The 19,221-nt window shown below is 45.3% G+C and overlaps 1 protein-coding gene across 1 annotated transcript in view; it reads right to left on the bottom strand.

Annotated features, from left to right (window-relative positions):
* AXDND1 (axonemal dynein light chain domain containing 1) overlaps positions 1 to 19,221 on the bottom strand; it is a 19,937-nt gene extending 716 nt beyond the window's left edge. The window contains 24 exon segments of the mRNA XM_068416745.1: positions 163 to 314; positions 1,185 to 1,276; positions 2,497 to 2,625; positions 2,777 to 2,914; positions 3,753 to 3,893; positions 4,876 to 4,972; positions 5,555 to 5,763; positions 6,451 to 6,544; positions 7,155 to 7,368; positions 10,040 to 10,274; positions 10,722 to 10,785; positions 11,644 to 11,810; positions 12,409 to 12,510; positions 12,972 to 13,092; positions 13,477 to 13,581; positions 14,008 to 14,148; positions 14,667 to 14,788; positions 15,512 to 15,617; positions 15,734 to 15,790; positions 16,951 to 17,036; positions 17,394 to 17,517; positions 18,132 to 18,232; positions 18,600 to 18,781; positions 19,087 to 19,221. Of these exon segments, the coding sequence (XP_068272846.1) occupies positions 163 to 314; positions 1,185 to 1,276; positions 2,497 to 2,625; positions 2,777 to 2,914; positions 3,753 to 3,893; positions 4,876 to 4,972; positions 5,555 to 5,763; positions 6,451 to 6,544; positions 7,155 to 7,368; positions 10,040 to 10,274; positions 10,722 to 10,785; positions 11,644 to 11,810; positions 12,409 to 12,510; positions 12,972 to 13,092; positions 13,477 to 13,581; positions 14,008 to 14,148; positions 14,667 to 14,788; positions 15,512 to 15,617; positions 15,734 to 15,790; positions 16,951 to 17,036; positions 17,394 to 17,517; positions 18,132 to 18,232; positions 18,600 to 18,781; positions 19,087 to 19,183 (3,076 nt within the window). The 5' untranslated portion in view covers positions 19,184 to 19,221.

The raw sequence follows: 19,221 nt of genomic DNA, 5'->3' as shown, positions 1-19,221 counted from the left end.
GTTAAAAGCCTCCTTGCTTGGCCTCTGACAAAGAGTCTAGACAAAACCCTGGGATGTGCCCAGGAGGAGAGGGTCCTGCACTAAACAGATGAATGAGGTGTCCTCAAAGATTGCTACCCTCTCTGTGCCTGGGAAACGGTTCAGAATATTGATTCTCCTGACCTTGTCCTTCTTTGTGTGTTGCTTCTGGGATGACTTTCCCCTCTTTCTCTAGCTCACACTCTAGCTCTTTGATTCTCTGCAGTGCTTCTTCCAGCTTCTCTTCAAGACCTTCAGATCTCTCCTCTGCTTTCTGAGCACGGACCTCTCTTTCTCTAAAACACAGAAGCAAAGATAAGGCTGAAAGCCGAAATCTAAGCAGCTGCTGGCAGGATACCTAAAAAGAAACATTCAGAAAGCTGAAGCGTTCGGTAGGATTGACTGACTCTATAAAACACATTTATGGTTTCAGGGAAGGGCATTGTTAAAAGCTGTGTAAAGAACTTCATGGCACATCTATGTAAACCCTGCAAATTGAATTCATTATAAAATTCAGTGTTTGCTAGCAAAGGGTGAGATGCTGGTCTTCATTGTGCAAGGATAAATACAGAGCACAGTCAGTGCTATTAGCAAGGCTAATGAGATGGGATTACCCTGCATAATACAAGCTCACAAACAAAACAAGAAGTATGAGGGAATGTAATTCAGAGTGCCCAAGCCTGCTGAGGCATGGAAGAAGTCATTACCAAACACAAACCTTGATGTGATTCTGCACGGAGCCACTTGGGTGCCCCTTCATTGTGCTCCCCACACTTAGGCACCACGTTGCATGGCTGTACCTACCAAGCTCCTGGGCACCAGCAGGCCCTGGAAGCACTCAGCTGCATTCACAGCACCCTGTGAGTGCTAACAGGACCTGAAGTATTAAGGAGTCTTGCAGAAAACAATCATGAGTACCTCTGTAATGAACTTCATGAGTACACAAAATGGAAAATCTGCACACAGATGAAGGACAGCTGACATGGGTCATGTCTTTGGCTAACATAAGTCACAGTCAATGGCCCAAGACAATCAGAACAGAAGGAAACCCAAAATTAAGCCAAGAGATACTGGATGAAGCAGAACCTTATCAGAGAGCAGAACAGGCACTTGCCTGGGATGAAGCCCTGCCCCGCTCATGCCTCTAGCACAGAACCAGTACTCACAGGAGCTGCATTTGCAGATGTTCCAGCATTGCCAGGGCTTCAAACTCTTTCTGAGAAAAGGGAGACGACGACTTGCTGGCAGTCATCTCCCTCTGGTTGGGAAGAACAAAACCTTCTATAAATGAACGTGAAACCAACGATGCAGCATTTCATCTGCAGCATGTGCCTGGTTTGGTGCTGCTGTCTCAGTGCACAGTCACAACACAGACAAGAGCTCCGTATCAGCAAAACATGTAAAACCAGAGGCTAGTTCAGGCACTGAACTGATCTTGGCATTAGAGATTAAAATGCTTTTCTGACTCAGACATGAAAGTCTCACTGGCTCATACTCTTGGGTTGCTGGTGCATTCACTGGGTTACAGAGGCTGGAGATGGCTGTAGCCTGACCAGCAGCAAAAAAACCCCAACAAACCAATGTTCAGAGAACAGAAAGAGGCAGCTTCTCACAGGGTCCAACAGGCACATGTCAGTTTTCTTCATCAGAAGAAAACAACCAGGGTTTTTCTGTAAAAGTAACTGTTGAAAGGCTCGTACTCTAAGCTTTGGAAGGTAATTGTGACTTCCAGGGATTCATTTCTGTAAAACAAATCAAAGTCCATAAAGAAATGCTCCTGCATCTCCCACTGTCACTCTGAACTAGCTGCCCCCCGCTAGGGCATGAAGGGCCAGGCACACTCAGCAATGCAGCACACTGAAGGAGTGGGACCATCCTGTGACAGTTTGCTAAATATCCGCAATTCCTGAACCTCTAGGCTCCACTCTGGATGACTGACTGGCCAGGGAATCACTGCAAAAGGCAGGCCCTATGACTTCTGAAGGGTAACTTTACCAAAGGAGGACTTTGGCCTGGAGTCCTCTTCCAAAAAGCACCATCTCAAAGGCAAGTGAAAACAGGGACCCAGGAGGCCAAAACAACCTGAACTTCTTTCTTCCCTGTTGTTCTAGGACTTCCCTGAATCCTGTTCATCTCCTCTCATGTACTCAGCACCAAACCGTTTTCACCATCCCAGTCTCTGCAGATAGTCCTGGTTCAGAGTATACATGTCACCCGTTACTGGTCCCATTAAAGTCCCGGAGCCGTGGCAGTAATGCATGGGTCAGGAGGACAAATTTCAGCTGTGGTAACTGCACTAACAATTATTTAAAATTGCAAGAAGAGAGGAATCAGAGAGAACACCAGCACCTGGCACTGCCGCAGCAGGTCTGACAAGTGTTAAAGGGGGTCTCATAACAGAGTCTGAGCAGACAGCTAAAACCCAGCTCCAACTCTCTGCCAACAGGCTAAAACCATTGGTGCTGTGGAGATTCCTACCCCTGTAACCGAGATGACGTCTGACTTCAGAGACTTCAGGTGGATCTTGGAGTCATGTCCTACGTATCTGATCATGTCTGCAGTAGCTTCATTGTCTTCAGTCAGATAATCCGTACCAGCACCTGGCTGCTGCTGAGAGAGAAAAGGAACAAGAAACAGGAGACACTGTTAGCCTAGTAGCATTCAAGGCAGCTGTAAAGCCGTGTTTCACATCACATACACCGAGTAATAAATAAAAAGGCCCTGATGGAAAGCAGCATATTGCAGCTACTATGGTCACCTGCACACTAGGTATTTCCTTCTTTACTTCTAATGTTTCTTCCTCTGTTACAGGTTTCCTACTGCTGTCGGCATCTTCAGCTTCAAGCTCTTCCTGAGTTGAAGAAATGATAGTGTCCTTAAGCTTCAGCTGCAATTCCTGTAAGGCACCGTAAGGATTGGGTTAGTAGCACGCTCCCTCTGTGCATCCAGATAACTGAGGCAAAGCTAACTGGTCTCTTTCTCTTGCACATATTTAGACTTGGACTCCAGCCACTTAGGAGGTCCTGAGTAGGAACATATTTCAAATTACAAATGAATATGCTAATTACTGAACATCACATAAGCAGGACCCACTGTGGCATACCTGCTTTGTATAGGCCATGGCACGGAGAAAAAGAGAGACAGCACTGGCTGTACACAGAGTCACGAACACCACCACTTTGCTTGGGGGTCGAGTTCAGAATGGACGCGAACACATTGTTCAAGACAATAAACATAAATCAATTTCTTCATCATCTGAATTTAGCCTGTTTCTTATGAAATTAGGCCAATGCCAGGCCAACCATCTATAAAACACACCTAATTGTCACAGGCAGTGTCAGACATCCATCTAGCCACATAAGGAATTAAACCAGAAGTTCAGCCTGATCTCCTGGGCAAGGCAACCACCAGTGTTCCAGCCAAAGCCCACCCCAACAAGTGAAGCAAATGCTATCATGCACCATTGGGAACTGATCTACCAGTGGGGTAAAATCTCCTAGCTCCACTGAAGCTCTGGTTTTGCTTCAGACCTGCCTCCCAAGAAGCATTGTGATTTTTAACCAGTTTACAGTCATAACACCTCACAGTTCTAGCTGCCACTTTGAGTGCCTGCAGGTCCCTGTGCTAAACCTTCCCTCAAACTGAACTGTAGCTGCTTCCTTAAGGAAAAGTTTTGAAGCAGGCCTTCATTCCGATTGGTTCAACCCAGAAGAGCAAATGCAGTCTATATATACCTGTGATCCAAAGAGGTTTCTCAGTTCTACCTCTGATCCAAAGAGGTTTTTCAGGTCTTCTAAATCCAGAAAGGAGACAGGAGTGGCTTTGATCTCTGAAAGGAGAAGACTACACGCTTGAATCCAATTACAGCACTCAGTCTGGGAAGACATAACAGAAAATTATTATTCAGGGATTATTGAGCAGAAAAAATAGCTGTTATCATATTCATTCAGTCAGTGAAGTAACTCCACCTTTCTGTCTTCATCTGTTCCAGGGCCCTACCTGGACCCTTCCACTCTCACCCTACAGAGGAAAAGGAAGACACATTTCTCCAAGCTTTCAGACATGGCATCTGTCACTGGCTAATCACTCCCACCAACTAATTCCTTCAACAAGCTCCTCCTCAGGCCAGTGCAGAACATCTCTGTCACAGCCACTGCCTCAGCCCATGTGGGGAGAAATGAGAGTAAATCCCAGGGGTTAATTTTTCACTCACTAAGGTAACACAGAACAGAAGCACAAGTATTTTCAATCTCTGCAGAGAAGCTTCTTACATTCCTTGAAGCAATGCCATTTGCCCTGTGCTCAAGGAAGCCTTGGGCTTCAGGAAAAGCCTACCTCTCGCATTCCTGAAGCGCAGGCAAAGCTTGACTAAACACTGGTGATGAAGCGGAAGCAATTAAGAGCTTTACGTGCAAGTGTAGAATAAGGAGGTGGCAGGTAGGTCAGCTGACTGCAAAAAATTTGAACTGCATCTGTAGAAAGGTATATTGCACCAAGGACCTCCAGGAACTCCTAAGCACCGCTCAAGTCTGGATGTGCATGGCTCTGACAAGCTTTGAACCAGAGGCTAATCTACTGCCACTCATATGGAATAAATCTCGCATGCGAGCCCTTACATATGCACCCTGAAACAGGGCAAGGAAAACATTAAAACTGAACATGTCCCGGTCCAGGCTTGTCTGCTTTCCAGGACTGCAGGGTCAGTAGGAAACATGGGGGACCAGGGTAATCCACTGGAGTAGCAGGAGTCTTCCTCCTTCTTGAAACCCTCACATATATTTTTCTCTACCTTTTACAAAGCAAATGCAGTCTCATCTACCCCAGACCTAGACAGGTGGAAACACAGGCACCTTTTACCTTAATCTTATTCAGCTCCTCCAGCTCAAAATCAGCTTCTAAATCCATCTCAGACCGTTTCTTTCGAACGATTGCATTGACAATCTCACGGCAGCAGCTGCAAAGATGCAGAATGTCATCAGCCCTGCAGGAGTACCCTCAAATGCTTTATTCCCTTCAGCCAGGATCCTGCTGCTGTCAGCAAGGTACAGGAGCTATCTATAGACCTCTGCACTAGAGAAGTCTCCAGAAAAGCAATCCTCCTCTGCTCCACTCACACAACAACGTCCTGGACGGCTTGGCCATGCCAGTGCTGTACTAACCCACAGAGGACGTGTGAGCACAGATCCTGAAGCAGGTGGAGGCTTTGCTCCAGGTGACCTGGACTGCAGACTTGCTGCCTGTACTGCCCTTACATCCTCAGAAGTCACCCTCAGAAGTGTGGGCAGAGCCCATGCAATCACAGATGTTAGCATGTTTTATAGCAATACTAGGTATAAAGCAGGCACTGCCATTCTCTTTAGGTGTTCCTATCTTGTTAGGCTGCCTACAAATTCCAGTAAGGCCCATTTAGGGCCTGGGAAAAGATCCAAGGACAACCAAATTGACGGGATCTGTTGCCATGATCAATCTCTCAGCACACTACACATTTTTTCTTGAGAAAACCCCCTTAGATGAAATTGAAAACCTCTGCTGTTACCTGACTATAGAACCAGAGAATCTGCCCATCTCTGCAACCAGCTCTTCAGCTTCATGCCGCAGCTTACAAGCTGCCAGAAGTCTGAGCTCCTCGTCCATCTCAGTGTCTGACTCTTGCCGATAGGGACACTCCCAGGACAAGCGATCCGCTGTCATGTGTCTCAGCAAATTCACCAGCCACAGGATCAGGTTTCGGTGCAGTCCAGTCACCTGCATAAAACATCAGAGCAAACCTAAACCAGTAATAAATGACTGGTCTTGCCAAGTAGTCTGAAGTCAGTGCATTTCACATAGGTCAGTGTCCTACCTAATTCAATTTGCAAACTGACCTAATGACAGAAACATTTGTTTTTACTATTTTCTCCCATATTCATTCTCATTACGAACACATCTTTTCCTATCACAGATCTATCCTTCTCCCAATTCTTGCTTGGGATCATGTGCTGCTTATCAGCCACGTGGCGCTTTCTCTTTCCCAGAATACAGCAACAAACCAAAAATCACACGCCACACTTATAGAACACCTCAAAAATGCATAGTGAAAGCCTCTGGTCTACAATCCTGGGAGACAGAAGGAAAACCACAGAGAGGTAGCAGCCAAAACAGCTCCCTGAACAGGAAATATCAGTGTTATTCCAGAGGAAATGTTTACTAAAAATGAAACAATAAAATTGCATTCATGCGCTGTATAGGAGACCTTACAGCTATTTTTAGAGGAGTTCTCCTCTGCTCCTTTGACTGGAAGACAAAAGCCACAACTCAACTCAAACAGGAAAGAAAGTGTCAAAGAGAAACAAGCGTTCCTCACACCTGTGCTCTGGCCAGATGGAAATTCAAGGAAAGACTGAATACTAGATATAGTACTCTTATCCCTAGCAGTTTCAGGCTTGCACTTACTTTTTCATTGAGATGCGCGATGCTCTTCTCAATCTCATTATTCATGGACAGAACCCATTGCTGAATCATCTTAAAAAATTCTCTAGGTACCACCCTGAAAAAAAAAACAAATCCGGAACCAAAGTGACCTCTAGTCCACCAGATCTGAGGATCTCCTGTCTCAAAGTCACCTTTTGCTTCCCAACTCAAGGACAACAACATACTTTAGTACACCATATGCTGTACTATGAAACATGACACAGGCATTTTTGTTAATGTTATAGTTACTTGCAAATGCCACGTTTGCCCCCAATCTCTTACGTGCACGTTATGCACGTGCTCTGCAAATAATTTATTTCCTGATGATATTTACCAAAGACAATGGAGCACCACAAGGAGGAATATGCCCCCACAAATCTGACTGTAAAAGAATCACATTTTTTGGTTTTTCTTCAAATGTCAAGATTTCCAAAGCAGGTGGCAGTTCTGAGGGAGACGGTGATGTTCCAGGAGCGATATTGAAGCCACCAACTGTTTCCACAGATATTGCCAAACCAAAGCAAATGAAAGGCAGTCGCCAATCATTTTAACACTTCAGCTGATCACATTTATCCCACTGCCAGTTTCCTGCACCAGGGTCCCCACAAAAGAACATTTCTCTTTTCTTAGGAGTGTAGTTTAATGTACAAGGCCAGCCCAGACGCAATTAACACCTCTGTCCTTACGGGAAATGTGGTTTCTTATCACTGTCAGCTTCATGCAACTGGCTGGAGCCTACACAGCTCATCACTGCATCCGCCTGGGCCAGCCACACAGGAACCTCATGAGAAAATGCCCACAGCTCAGCTTCGTGCGCGTCAGGACCTCGCTGCAGCTTTTGCACCTTGAATAACCAATCTTCCATACTTCTCACCAAGGCTGTCAAAAACCTAGCTGTGCCTGCGGGGGAAGAAAATATGAACCTTTAATTACAATTCTTTCAGCCAACAAAAACAAAGCTGGATTCAAAGAGAGTTGCCAAGAGGGATGTACAGCCTATGTGGGAACTGGCTACACTTAGGACTAAGAATGAGCTGCTTAGTAAGCACTGAATTCAAAGCAAGTTGAAAGAAAGTGGGCTTGATCTGAAGCCTGGACTTTCCTTCTTGTCTTGGCAGATTTGGCTCCCTCATTGCATAAAGGCTTAATATAAAACTCTCTTTAAAACAGCTTTGCAGTTACAACCTGATTCTTCAAAGACAAAGGTGATACAGTGTGCACAGATGTGCAAAAATGCCTGGACAAGGTAGTAAATTACTTGTTCATTCACTTATCTGACACACACTGACAGATATTCTCTGTTTGCTCTTGATATCCAATGTTTAAGCTTTCTTTAAATCCTGGTGAGGTCCTGGCCTCTGTGAGATCTTGTAGCAAAGACGGCATGTTATGCACACGGAGGTGATGACAGTTTTTTTAATATTTCCATAATTTTGATGCATGGCTTGGTTTCCCCACTGTACAGCTGTGGGGCAGAACTGGTTAACTTCTCCTCTAGACTGGGAGAAGTGCAATGAAGCAGTGTTGGGATGTCCAGGCTGGTAAGAAAGAGAGGAGGTTACTCTCCGCAGGCTGGAGCCTTTCAGAGCACACGATGGGAGCCCCACAACCAGGCATTAGTTTTTAATGACCAGGACACCAAGGAGAATTGGTAGGAATTAAATTGTTTTCAGTTTTCTTGCCATGCAGCATCAGCATAAGAGGAAAGAAAAAAAGAGGTGGGTCCCAGGAGGGCATGGGATGAGGGAGAACAGTCACTTCTCATCACTTATGTGTGGTTTGGCCATATTAGCCCTTACACAGTATTCTGGATCCTCATTAAACAGTGTCTTACTTTGGGAAGGCTGTCTGTGTTGTTGCATTTATCTTATAAACTTACTCAAGTCCCCAGCACAAGAGAAGACCTAACGAGCTCACTGGAAAGGGTCACGCTAGTCCCAAGTGCCAATTTCAGAGTCAAAACCATCTTATTCTCACAAAGAAGGTATGCTGTGAAGGCTTTAAGAAGCGATCAAGACTGAATAAAAGCAAAGACCTTAAGCCAAACCTTATAGGTTTCATATAAGTCCTTTCTTATATCTCCTGTCTACAGCAATCTCATATCTCATTGTTCTCTCTGCATCTCTAATCCTTGTCATCAAATGCTAAATCCTTTGTATTTCTGGCACATGCTGCTTGAGATCAGGTAATCAGATCTTAAATAAATACTTCAGGTAACTGAGAAATACTTCAGGTAATGGAGTGACATTGCTTTACAGGACAAAATTACCCTCTTCTCCGTATTGTCTCTCACCTATTCTTTACAATCGTTTTCATTTTTACTGTTTTTCACCAGAAATGCAATGCAAAGAGAAGGGATACCTTGTCTTTTCTACTGAAAGGCCACTACATTACAATGCAAAAATGAATCCAAGCCATTCCAAATACACTGCCTTGTATAGATCAAGAGAATACCTTTCCTGTGGTCCAGTTCTCAAAGTCTTCGTTAAAATAACCAAAAATCCCTTTTTCTGGACTTTACTGGCTGAAGCTATTTTGCACCAGATGTCTGTGCTGTGCTGCCTGGCCCTTTGCTCTGACCACAACTAAGTATAGCGGCTTCTGACAATCTGCTGTTAACTTTTTGCCATGCTGGTGTCTGGCCAATTATGGCCCCGTTCCTTCTACTTTCTCTCACTTTCTAAGGAGAGCTACCAGGAATATTTAATTCTTTTAGCTGTCTCTTAGGATGGACAGACTTATTCTCTCTAGTACGCTGAAATATAACATGTAGGGTAAGGTAACGTAGGGAAAAGCACAGGATAACCCCAAGTGAAAGAATAAAATGACAGTATGAGAAGCAGCTTAGCAAACACGAGTAGCAGTTCCTGACAGCACATGTTCAGTTTAGTTTTAGTCTGCTAAAAGGAAATAAGATGATTAAAAGAACATCAGAGACGTAACAATTCTGAAATCAGAAATGAGTCAAGGTCTTGCAGAGGCAAAGGTTGAGGTTAGTTGCAAATTACACAACATATGTTTGTTATCTTACACAAGACATGATAACTTTATATCAGCAAGGAAAATTTATTTACATACTTTATTATCAAGATAATTCAATATCTACATTAAGATAACTTTGTGTTAATGATAAAGTAAGTTAAAAAAGTATTACCCTCTGAGGCACTGTTACCTGGTTAATGATCTCCAAAGTGATGTTTTACTTTACAGTTTAAACATCCATTCTTTCCTTTTACATTTATTTTCTTTTCCATGCATTATCTACATAATCACAAACCGCCCAACGCTCCCTCTGAACATTAACACACGACTTCCCCGTGTCGTATCTGCATTGCAGGTTCTTTGCACTGTAGGACATTTAAAATTTCAGATAATTCTTTTTACCTGTGACTGCAAGTCAAATTTCTTGGAGTTTATCCCTTGAATGCTCTTGATTCCCAGCACGTGTCTGGGGGTCAGACTTTAGCTTTGGAAAAAGCCAGTGTATATTATGTCAACTGGTCCTTTACTACCCACTACTTTCCTGGCGTCCCCAAGGAAAGACTGAATTGCAAAATGGGTCATTCCTTACCATTATTCCCACTTATCCTTATGTTGTATTGCTGGTAGAGTTCACATGCCCTTTGGTTTATTTCTTGCAGGGCAGCGTGCTGCAGAGGCAACGCTCCAGCAAAGTCCTTGTGTCGATTTAGCAGCGTTTGTCCCAGCTCTGTCCAGTGCTCCTGCAGGCTGGCTGCGCTCTGCAGACTTTCGGTCTTTCTTAGGCACACCTCCCCGCTGTACTGCTCAAGGTCCTCTTTTAGCATCTGAAAGAAAAGTAGCAAGTTCGCCGTGCCCCCCAGAAGTTGGACCACCCCTTGGCTGCGACAGAAAGGTGGTGGAAATCAGGTAAGAGAAGTGTGAGGAATCCATGAGCATAAAGATGTCACAGCGAGTACCTAGCACAATAAGTTGGAAACTTACTGGTGACAATTCTGAGCGCTTCTATGGATTAATATAGTTTACCAGTCACCAGAGCTGTCGGTCAGACTGCTCAAATGGACAACTAGGTTGAATGCACTGGCTGAACTATGGTATTGGTCAGTTATAACTTCTCACGTGTAGGCTCTTAGCTTAAGCACAAAAGATTTGAGCTGATGTGTTTTCATTCACATTTGCGACGGGCGTGGATGCTCGCTGTGGCTCAGCTAACACGTGGTAATTTGCTGAGCAGATACCGCTCGATAATATGTCCAACCTCCCAAAAATCTTACATTTGTCAAGTTCCTGATATCTCGTAGGATTTCATCCAGTAAATTTTCATTCATCGGAGAGGAGCTAAAGCAGAGAGAAAGAAGGGATTGGATCTGAGAGAAAAAACTCCTTTAGTAGCCAAGGTAAAACTAAGAGTCAAGATATATACTCTATGCATACCAAGTTTGTGATATAAATTGTAACTTGAAAGAGAACCAAAAAAACCACCAGGCCCTACTCAACCAGAGATTTTTGTTCTCTCAACGTAACACAAACATTAGGTGTCAGTTAAGAAAATATGTAACTTCCAGCAAAGACGAAAATCAAATCCAAGGACATATTGAAAATTCAGACATTATTAACTCTATGATTGAAATCTGTAAAGTGGTGTCTTTTGTTAATGCACATGCTGTGTATATTTTTGCATGTTGTGCTTGTGTTTCTGCTTTGTTTTATTTAACATATCACAGTGAACTAACAAAAAGCCTACAAAATATAATCACCTTAACATACAAAATGACTTTGGATTTGAAACATCCTGAGTCTTAGAGTCTCATTTTGTATCTGTACATGAGAGAACTGAATGCTCTATTGAAGCATTAATGCGTGTGCATTCAAGTTAAGAAGAACCAAACTAAATAGAAGAATTCTGTTATAGCAATGACAGCTGCAAAAAGGACGCTCTGGTTCGCAGCAGGAGGGTGCAATTCTTGCTCCACTGAATTCAGCCACCAACCCACAGCGTCATTTTGGAGTTACCTGGACCTGATTATCAAAATACATGCGTCGAGCAAAAAAGTAGAGTGGTGATGGATGTACAAATCGCACCAAAGCTCACTGCACCCGAGAGTGCACACTTCGCACTGGGCCAGTGAGACCTGCTGTCACGAGGCAAAGGTTGAGGGAGTTGACTGCTACCCTCTGTCCCTCTGTGCCACTCACGAGTCACTGCCATGGAAGCACTGAAGCTGCTTGTTGAGGCAGCTGCAGACAATTTGCAGTTTCCCCTGGCTAGACTTCTCGGAACGCTCTATTTCTGCTCCAACGTGACCCAGCCTCTCCCTGAAGTGCTCGGTCTCTTCCTGCAGATCAGCCAGGTCTTCTGTGTCCTGCAAGAGTTGGGCAAGAGGGTGGGAAAAGGGACTGTTGTGATTGTTTTGATCCGAGTCAGAGGAATTCTCCCTTTGGCCTGGCCTAGCTATTTTGAGATATGTACATATCAGAGATCTGGGAAATGTCTGTAATTCCACAGCACAGCCCTCACAAACCCTTTGGGACAGGACTAGGGTGGCTCACCCCACCCTGGGCACGCCAGAACTGAGTGCTTGACTCCTTGTTGCTTGTATGCTACTGAGATACCATGCAGCCCTCATACCTATGAGGCCAAAATTACACTCGCCTGGATCTGGTTTGGTTTGGCAGAGAAGGAACAGGGAGAGGGAAGAAAGCTACAAAAAAAAAAAAAAAAGGGAAACAAGAAAAAGAAAAGTTTGTGGTAGAGAAAAGGGGACATGGAGTAAAGAGAGACAAGCCGAGAGTGAGAGAGTGAACTCATTCAAATTTTAATGCTTGTTTGAAACTAGACCAAGATTTGAAAGTTCAAATCAGTACAGCCGAAGTCCTGAATGCTTTACTGAGAACCGTAGAGCTACACAAATCACGCATGCACACACTTTGAACAGGTACCCCTCACAGACAGGGCCCTACCTTTGAGGCCAAGAGGAGTATGAAATGCTTGAGAACGTTGGTCAGTGCCTTTCCACTAACATGGAGCCTGCGAACCAATGTGAGCTGGTTTCTGTCTATTATCTGGAAAAAAAACCCCATTATTATTTGCCCAGTTTTCTTCTGAGAGGAGAGACCACAAACAATGGGGACACACAAGCAAAGAAGCACAGAATTAACCAAGAATGATATTTTGTGAGGTACTGTAAGGAATCTGGCGACAATATCCTAAATTATGAGGAATAGGAAACTTTTTAGTCAAACCCATCTCTGAATGGAAATATTCATTTCACAGAAGTTCTTCCTGCACAGAACCTGGAGATCTGTACAAAAAAAATGCTGTGTGAATTAACTGCTTTCCATTTAAAAAACACGTGTGTGAAATACAAAGACCTCAAGAAATGAGGTCAGGGCAGGAATGAAATGTGTTACTACCCAATCGTATTGAATAAAAGTGTTCTTTGAGTTGAAATCTGCCCTTGGAACAAGACTGCTAGATGTGATGTTTCATACCTTGCAGTGTACCACGGATCTCCTGCACCTACCTTCAGAGCCAGGTCACACACAGCTGAGCTCCAAATGTTTCTCTCTTGGGCTAGCTGCAGAACCTGCTCTTCCAGTCGTCTTCTCTGTAGCTCATATAACTCCCGATACTCCTCCCAAAGGCTGGAGAAAAGACAATGAAATATGCACACCTGTCCCTGATTTCTTAAGTATCTGAGGGTCCACAGGCCCTCAGAAGTTCAGAGCTGCAGGCTCTGCCAGATTATGAAGAGCTCACCAGCTGTGAACACGGGGTGAAGAAAAGGGAATGCCAGCACCCGAGCAACAAATGCAACTTTCACAGCTTAAAACTAGAAACATTTTGAACAGCTTTTTATCCCTTTGAGGAGTTTAGGATTTATAGCAAAACAATGGCATTTGTCATAAACAGCCAAGCTCTCTTCCCCAGAAGGAAATCAGCCCTCTTCTCTCCTTCCCAACAACCCCATGAGAATGACACCAACATGCTGAAGAAGTCTCCCAACCTCAACTTTGAAAGCAACTTACTTTTCATTCGCCTCTTCCTCCTGCATGGCTGCAGCTAGCTCCTCTTGAGCTTTTTCTGCTTCTTTGGTCACCTTGTGGTCAAGTTCTCGTATCTCACACAGCTCGCTGAAACAGCAAGGAACAGTCATAATGCAGCTCAGCCCAACCCGAAGGTTTCTGCTCTGGCAGACACAGACTGGTGGGCCCTACGCTATCATGCAGGGCTCTCTTCCTCCAACACAATCATCTCGCTTGTAGGGGTGAAAAGCCTCTTGAAGACCTCCTCTTCCCATGTTGCTCCAACAACCCCTTTCTGCAGTCCCCCACCAACGAACGCCCAGTGTGCTAGGGAAAGGAGGTGGCTTTGACATTATTTGGCACTAAGAGGGTGCAGTGAGGGTGTGAGGAGGCTCAAGTGTGGTCCCTGGAGCTCTGCTTCAAATCATAGCACTATCTTCCTGCTTCTATGGGAGGAAGATTAGAAAACCGAACAAAATCAATGTACTAAGCCTAAGGCGTAGATAAATTCTTAGGATCAGGCAGGATTCAGACCTGACCAGCTGTTCAAACGATTCCTTAAAATAGAGTAGCTCTTCTGTAATATGCTTGTCGACCAACTGCTGTGCCATCATTTTTTTGTAGAGAGTCTTCATCTGTTTAGGAACCCGCTCCAGGAGACTCACATACCTCTGCCTGCAGTAAAGAGAGTAGAAAAGGGGGTTTACCTGAGAGTGCAGCTCTCTCTTACCCCACCTGAAGACCCTTTCCTTTCACTGCATAGGAAGCTATCTAGAAGGCAATCTTTTGGGTATTTCGACTGGGGATTTTAAACAATCTGGAACAATTTATCTGCTACAAATAGTAGTGATCTGAGCACGGGAACCCCGGCCATGAGAGAAGTCCCAGCTATTCTACATGTGAGAATCTCTACTAAATGTCACACCAATAAGGTGCCCACACTCTCAAGCGTGGTGACACTGCCACCAACTTCAAGCTCCAGGTTACCTAACAGAGGCTCGTTAGTCCTGGTTATTAGCTAGGCAGGGAAACCCTATTTCACTCCTGGCATCAGACCCCACGCCAATTACGTGGCGATGTGCTGGCTTTGCTGGGCAAGGACATCAGAAACAACCTGCAATAGCCAACACTACTCCCAAGAGGACACTGCCACAAATCAAGAGGGGGGTTAAGGGTGGTTGGCTAATGATGACCTGAGCTTTGAAAGCAGCTGTCCTCTCTCCACGCAGTCCACGCTGACCTGCCGAATCAGCTCATGGAAAACGATGTTGTAGATGTTCTGCTCCGCCTTCATCAGCTCCAGCATGTTATGGAGCTGGCAAAAGAGGTGAGAAAAAAAAACAGCCTTACAGAGCCTGGCCAGCCTACTCCTTCAACAGCAGAGATTAGCACAGATCTCTCATTTCTTCTGAAGGTTTCCTTGTGAGGACAAACCACCACTAAAGGTATAAAGAGGGAGGGAAAGAGCCATCCTGCATGCATTTGCAGGTTTGTTTTCAAACTTGTTATGCACTATCCTGACTATCCTCCATGGGAGCTTCTCTGCTAATTCCAGCTGGAGTTCCTGCTGAGGCAATGCTCTGTGTTTTTCAAAAATCCTTCCCCATCACTGTGCAAGAATAACAGAAAATAAGGTGAAGCAAGGTACAGATGTTCTTTGACATCTGCTTTTTAGGTGTATGAAGATTCCCAATGGCCCACTGTGTAACACAGCAGCCTGTCTCCCAATGAAGAGACGAGACAGCTACTGCCTTCATTTCTCCATAGTAACAATGCCAAATGCATTCCTATCTGGCATTTTTGCCAGAAACGTAACTTCCCACACCAGCAAGCTGTTTGTTCTTTGTGGGTCAGATGAAGACAAACAGAAGCTCAGGAGGGGAAACCTCTGGTTATTACAGGACCTACAGACAGTTGGTTTGGGCAGAAACTAGCTGCTAGCAGGCACCTTAAGCACAGCAGGGGTAAACGCTGGGGAAAACAAGATGTTATTTTTCTGGGTACAAGAAAGTTATTTGGGTACAAGCGAGTTATCCACCTGTGAAGGTCCTGTTACTTGGATTAGCTTGTCTACTCCAGCTTTTTCCAACATGCTGTCCATCACCTCCATCAGCTGGATGACCTCTAACCTCCCAGAAGGTTTTCTGACAGACCAGAAAGAGACATCATTATTCCGCACAGTGTATTATGATATTTCCCAGGAAATTAAATTCAAACAGCGTTTTTTTCCAACAACAACTTTATGCAGGGTGGTACTTACATGGATGGGAACAGCCGTAGTTTCTTTTCACGGTCTTTGATCAGCGTTGTGTATTTCCTGAAACCAACACAAATGTTAGAACTTGATTACAAAGCAATCCTTCCAGTGCTAGCTACAGGATCTCACTCTCTCCTTCAATCTCTCGGTCCCGTGTACAGGCTGATGAAGGTTGGAGAGGCAGAGAAGGGTCTGCAGGGTTGCTCTTCAGTGGGAGCATCCAGTGCCTAATGTGAGAATTGGACCTCCTGCAGCTGTTTCCCCAGCTGGCGCTCCTTCTTCTTGCCACTAACAACAGAAATCTTGTAGGAACCTTCTCCCTTTAAGGCCTCTCATGGTACTTGGCTAAGAAGTGATTGATGGGTTTAAAAGTTACTGGTGGGGCCAGAAAAGCACCACGTATCCACATCACACCCACCAGAGACGGATCGAAATAATAAGATAGTGTTCTGTAACATCATGTTGGCAAACATATTGTGAGGATTTCACTCCTGATCTCAGTATTTTAATCCTTGAACAATGAGAAAGAACCTCCTTTAAATTTAGTAAGTTGTCTGGAGAGACCAAGGGGAGTCTCAATAGCATTTTTTGGGCAAAGCTTGGTAAACTCGATTTAAAACTCACAGTCTAGGAAAAAAAAAAAATAAAAATCCTAAATAAACAAAAAACCCTTCCAGAGTGGTCAGATTCAAGGTGCTAGCAGGCCTATACAAGCATAAAGTGAGAATAAGAACTACACAGAGCCCACCCAGCTTTGTGGCAGAAAGTGATTCTAGAAGAAAACCAGATAAACTAATCAGAATTTAAAAAAACACAGACAGACAACCACCACCACCCCATCTCCCCTAAAAAAAAACAAACAAAAAAAGGGCAAAAAACCACTAGCAACTTCCAAAAGTTGCCTCCAGGGATCAAACCACACTTCAGCTTCTACATTTTTGTCCAACTACCAAAACTCCCCTGAGAAGCAGAACTTGTGTGCAGCAAATTCTTTGTTAGCCACCCCAAAGCAGCAGGGAGAAAGAAAAGGAGGGTGACGTTGCTCTGCAGGGTTTACTATAGCCTGGTCATTAGCATAGAATTTGCATAACCTCCTTTTTATACTCTCCCCTTCCCAACAGCAAGGGGTGTATTTGGGCAGCGTCCTCAGCCTCTCATCACTCTATCCCCCAGCTCTGGACAGGCTGAGGACAAACCTTCATAAAGCAGAAAGCACTCACCCATCGAAGTACTTCAAGGGCAAAACTCCCCTGTTCTTCACAATGTGAAATTCCTTGGGAACCAGACTATCTGCTGGGATTGCTCGCTGGGGTTGGAAAAGGGAGAGAGAACACAAAACATCAGCATGAAAGACGTGAACACACTCCCGGTTCCTTCCCAAAGAGGACACAGGTTTGGCAGCCAGGAGAGGAAAGCTCATGTGGTGGCTTTTCACGCTGCTTTTCCCTTTCCTGCTCCACGCATCCACAACCCAACAGAAACAATCTACGTCCAAAAGCAGATTGAAATGACTAACACCAAACTGCGGCGGGGGAGCCGGGGGGCTGCCAGCTGCAAGGAGAGCCGACGAGTTTTAGGACCAGGGTAACATCAGGACACGCGTATGGGGACCTCCCTTCTCCCAGCTAGTGATACACACAAACACCTGAACTGCAGCACTCACGGAGCTACGCGGGACTGTACCACGGCTCCCTCTGTGGTCTCGACAACTCTCAGAATAGCTCCTGCCAGTCATCGCTTTCTTCGCTTCTCGGCCACTTGAAGTGTCACACAGGAAAGAGACATCCCTGAAATAGAGGGGAAGAGCTCACTCACTGACCCACCCCACAGGCAACCCACCCTGCCCTTCCCGCCAGCCAAAACCACGCACGGGTTTGTGCTGCTCAGCCCGAGGCCAGGCTCACGGCCAGGACTCCCTCCCCTGGGCCAAAAAAAGATGAGGTCATGGTTTTTAGGCAGATGAACCTCACACTGCCTATCTATTTTTTGCATCTGCTGCCAACACTCTATCGCATACGTCCGATAAAAGGCAGAACATTTTTCACTTCCTAGCACCATTCAGCGTCACTTATTTACGAAGAAGTGTGAAGCTATTCCCTGACGAGTCCATTAAAGCCAGAAGAGCTTCTTTTCTTAATCATGGATCACAGAGCATCCCTGCAAGCCTGGCATCCTTTGGAGGGATGGTTCCAAGAATTGCTCATTTAGCAACTCATTTATTTATCATTCCCTCGAATCTCTCCAGCCTGAACTCGGACGGGGCAGCTGGTCCATTCATCCAGCCCCATTAGGCAGCACAGCCACCTACCATAAAAAAAAGACCAAGGCAGAGATCTAGCTCTGCATTCCCAGCTCTAACATCTTCCCATCGCCCTTGGCTCCTTATCCCTTCTCTCCTTACCTTCCAGCGCCCGTCAAACTGATGGGGTTGTCCGTCAGGTGTCTGAACTTGTTCCGACGACGGGGATAATGCCAAAGCTGATCTGGGGTTCGCAGGCAGCTCTGCAGGCAAGGCACACGGGGCTGTCATTTCTTAGCGAGAAACATGCCAAGGAGTGGGAGAGGTCAGGGTGGCTGTCTAAACAAGTTCCGCATCATTATTTCTGTCTTGGGGCTAAAGAAACCGTCGTGGATAAAACAGCCTCGGCAAGGGCTTCACAGCAGCACCAGGCTGCGAACACGTTTGGCAGGGACTGGAAGGCAGCACTTTAGGTCTGTATCAAATGTTGCAGTCAGAAAAGTGGTGCAATATAAGATAAATTTATCTTACGAGGTCAGCAAACTTCCCTTTTGCCCAGGGAATGAACATGCGACCCCGATAAAGAGACAATTCTGGACAGGAAAAGGCAGGAGATGGAAACACACTCACCCTGAAGCCCAGTGGGGATTTGGTGGTTTGTGGGGACCACAAGTACTCCGGGCTGTAGAGGGAACTGCTGGCACAGGTCAGGCTTCGGAAAATCTCTTCTGGAACAAAACCGTGCTCCAGGGTGGCAGAAACACGCTTGATGGGTTCAGGCATCCTTGAGGTACCCCTCGGCTTGGGGATCTCTGGAAAACAGCATGTCAGAACCGTTGGAACAGCATTTATTCTGCTGGTGAAAGAGAAAGCTAAACTGAGGATACACAAACACCAAGGGCTGCGGTAAACAACTCAAGTATGTGTGTTTCTGTACAGCCATTTCCCTTCTTGTGGATTGCTCCCGGTCGGCTTTTGGCAAAGACATTAACACCCTAAAATATCAGCGATTGCCTAAATAGAGGCAAAAGTTAATGCAGAGGAGCATCCCACTGTTGAAGGGAAGCTGGAATGACAGTCAGACGCAGAAGCCCTGCCGCCTCCAGCCCAGCCCTACCTGATCGGTCCTCGCCAACCAAGCCTGCCCACAAGGTTCTGCTCCGTTTCCTTCCGTCGGCTTTTGGTCCAGGAGCTGACACTCCAGTTGTGGGCATGGTGAATATTTATTTTATTTTAATGCTTAGCCAAGGAA

The sequence above is a fragment of the Nyctibius grandis genome, chromosome 21, assembly GCF_013368605.1.
Source record: "Nyctibius grandis isolate bNycGra1 chromosome 21, bNycGra1.pri, whole genome shotgun sequence".
Classification (NCBI taxonomy): domain Eukaryota; kingdom Metazoa; phylum Chordata; class Aves; order Nyctibiiformes; family Nyctibiidae; genus Nyctibius; species Nyctibius grandis.
The sequence above is the reverse complement of the archived record's forward strand: the minus strand, read 5'-3'. Positions and strand labels throughout refer to the sequence as shown.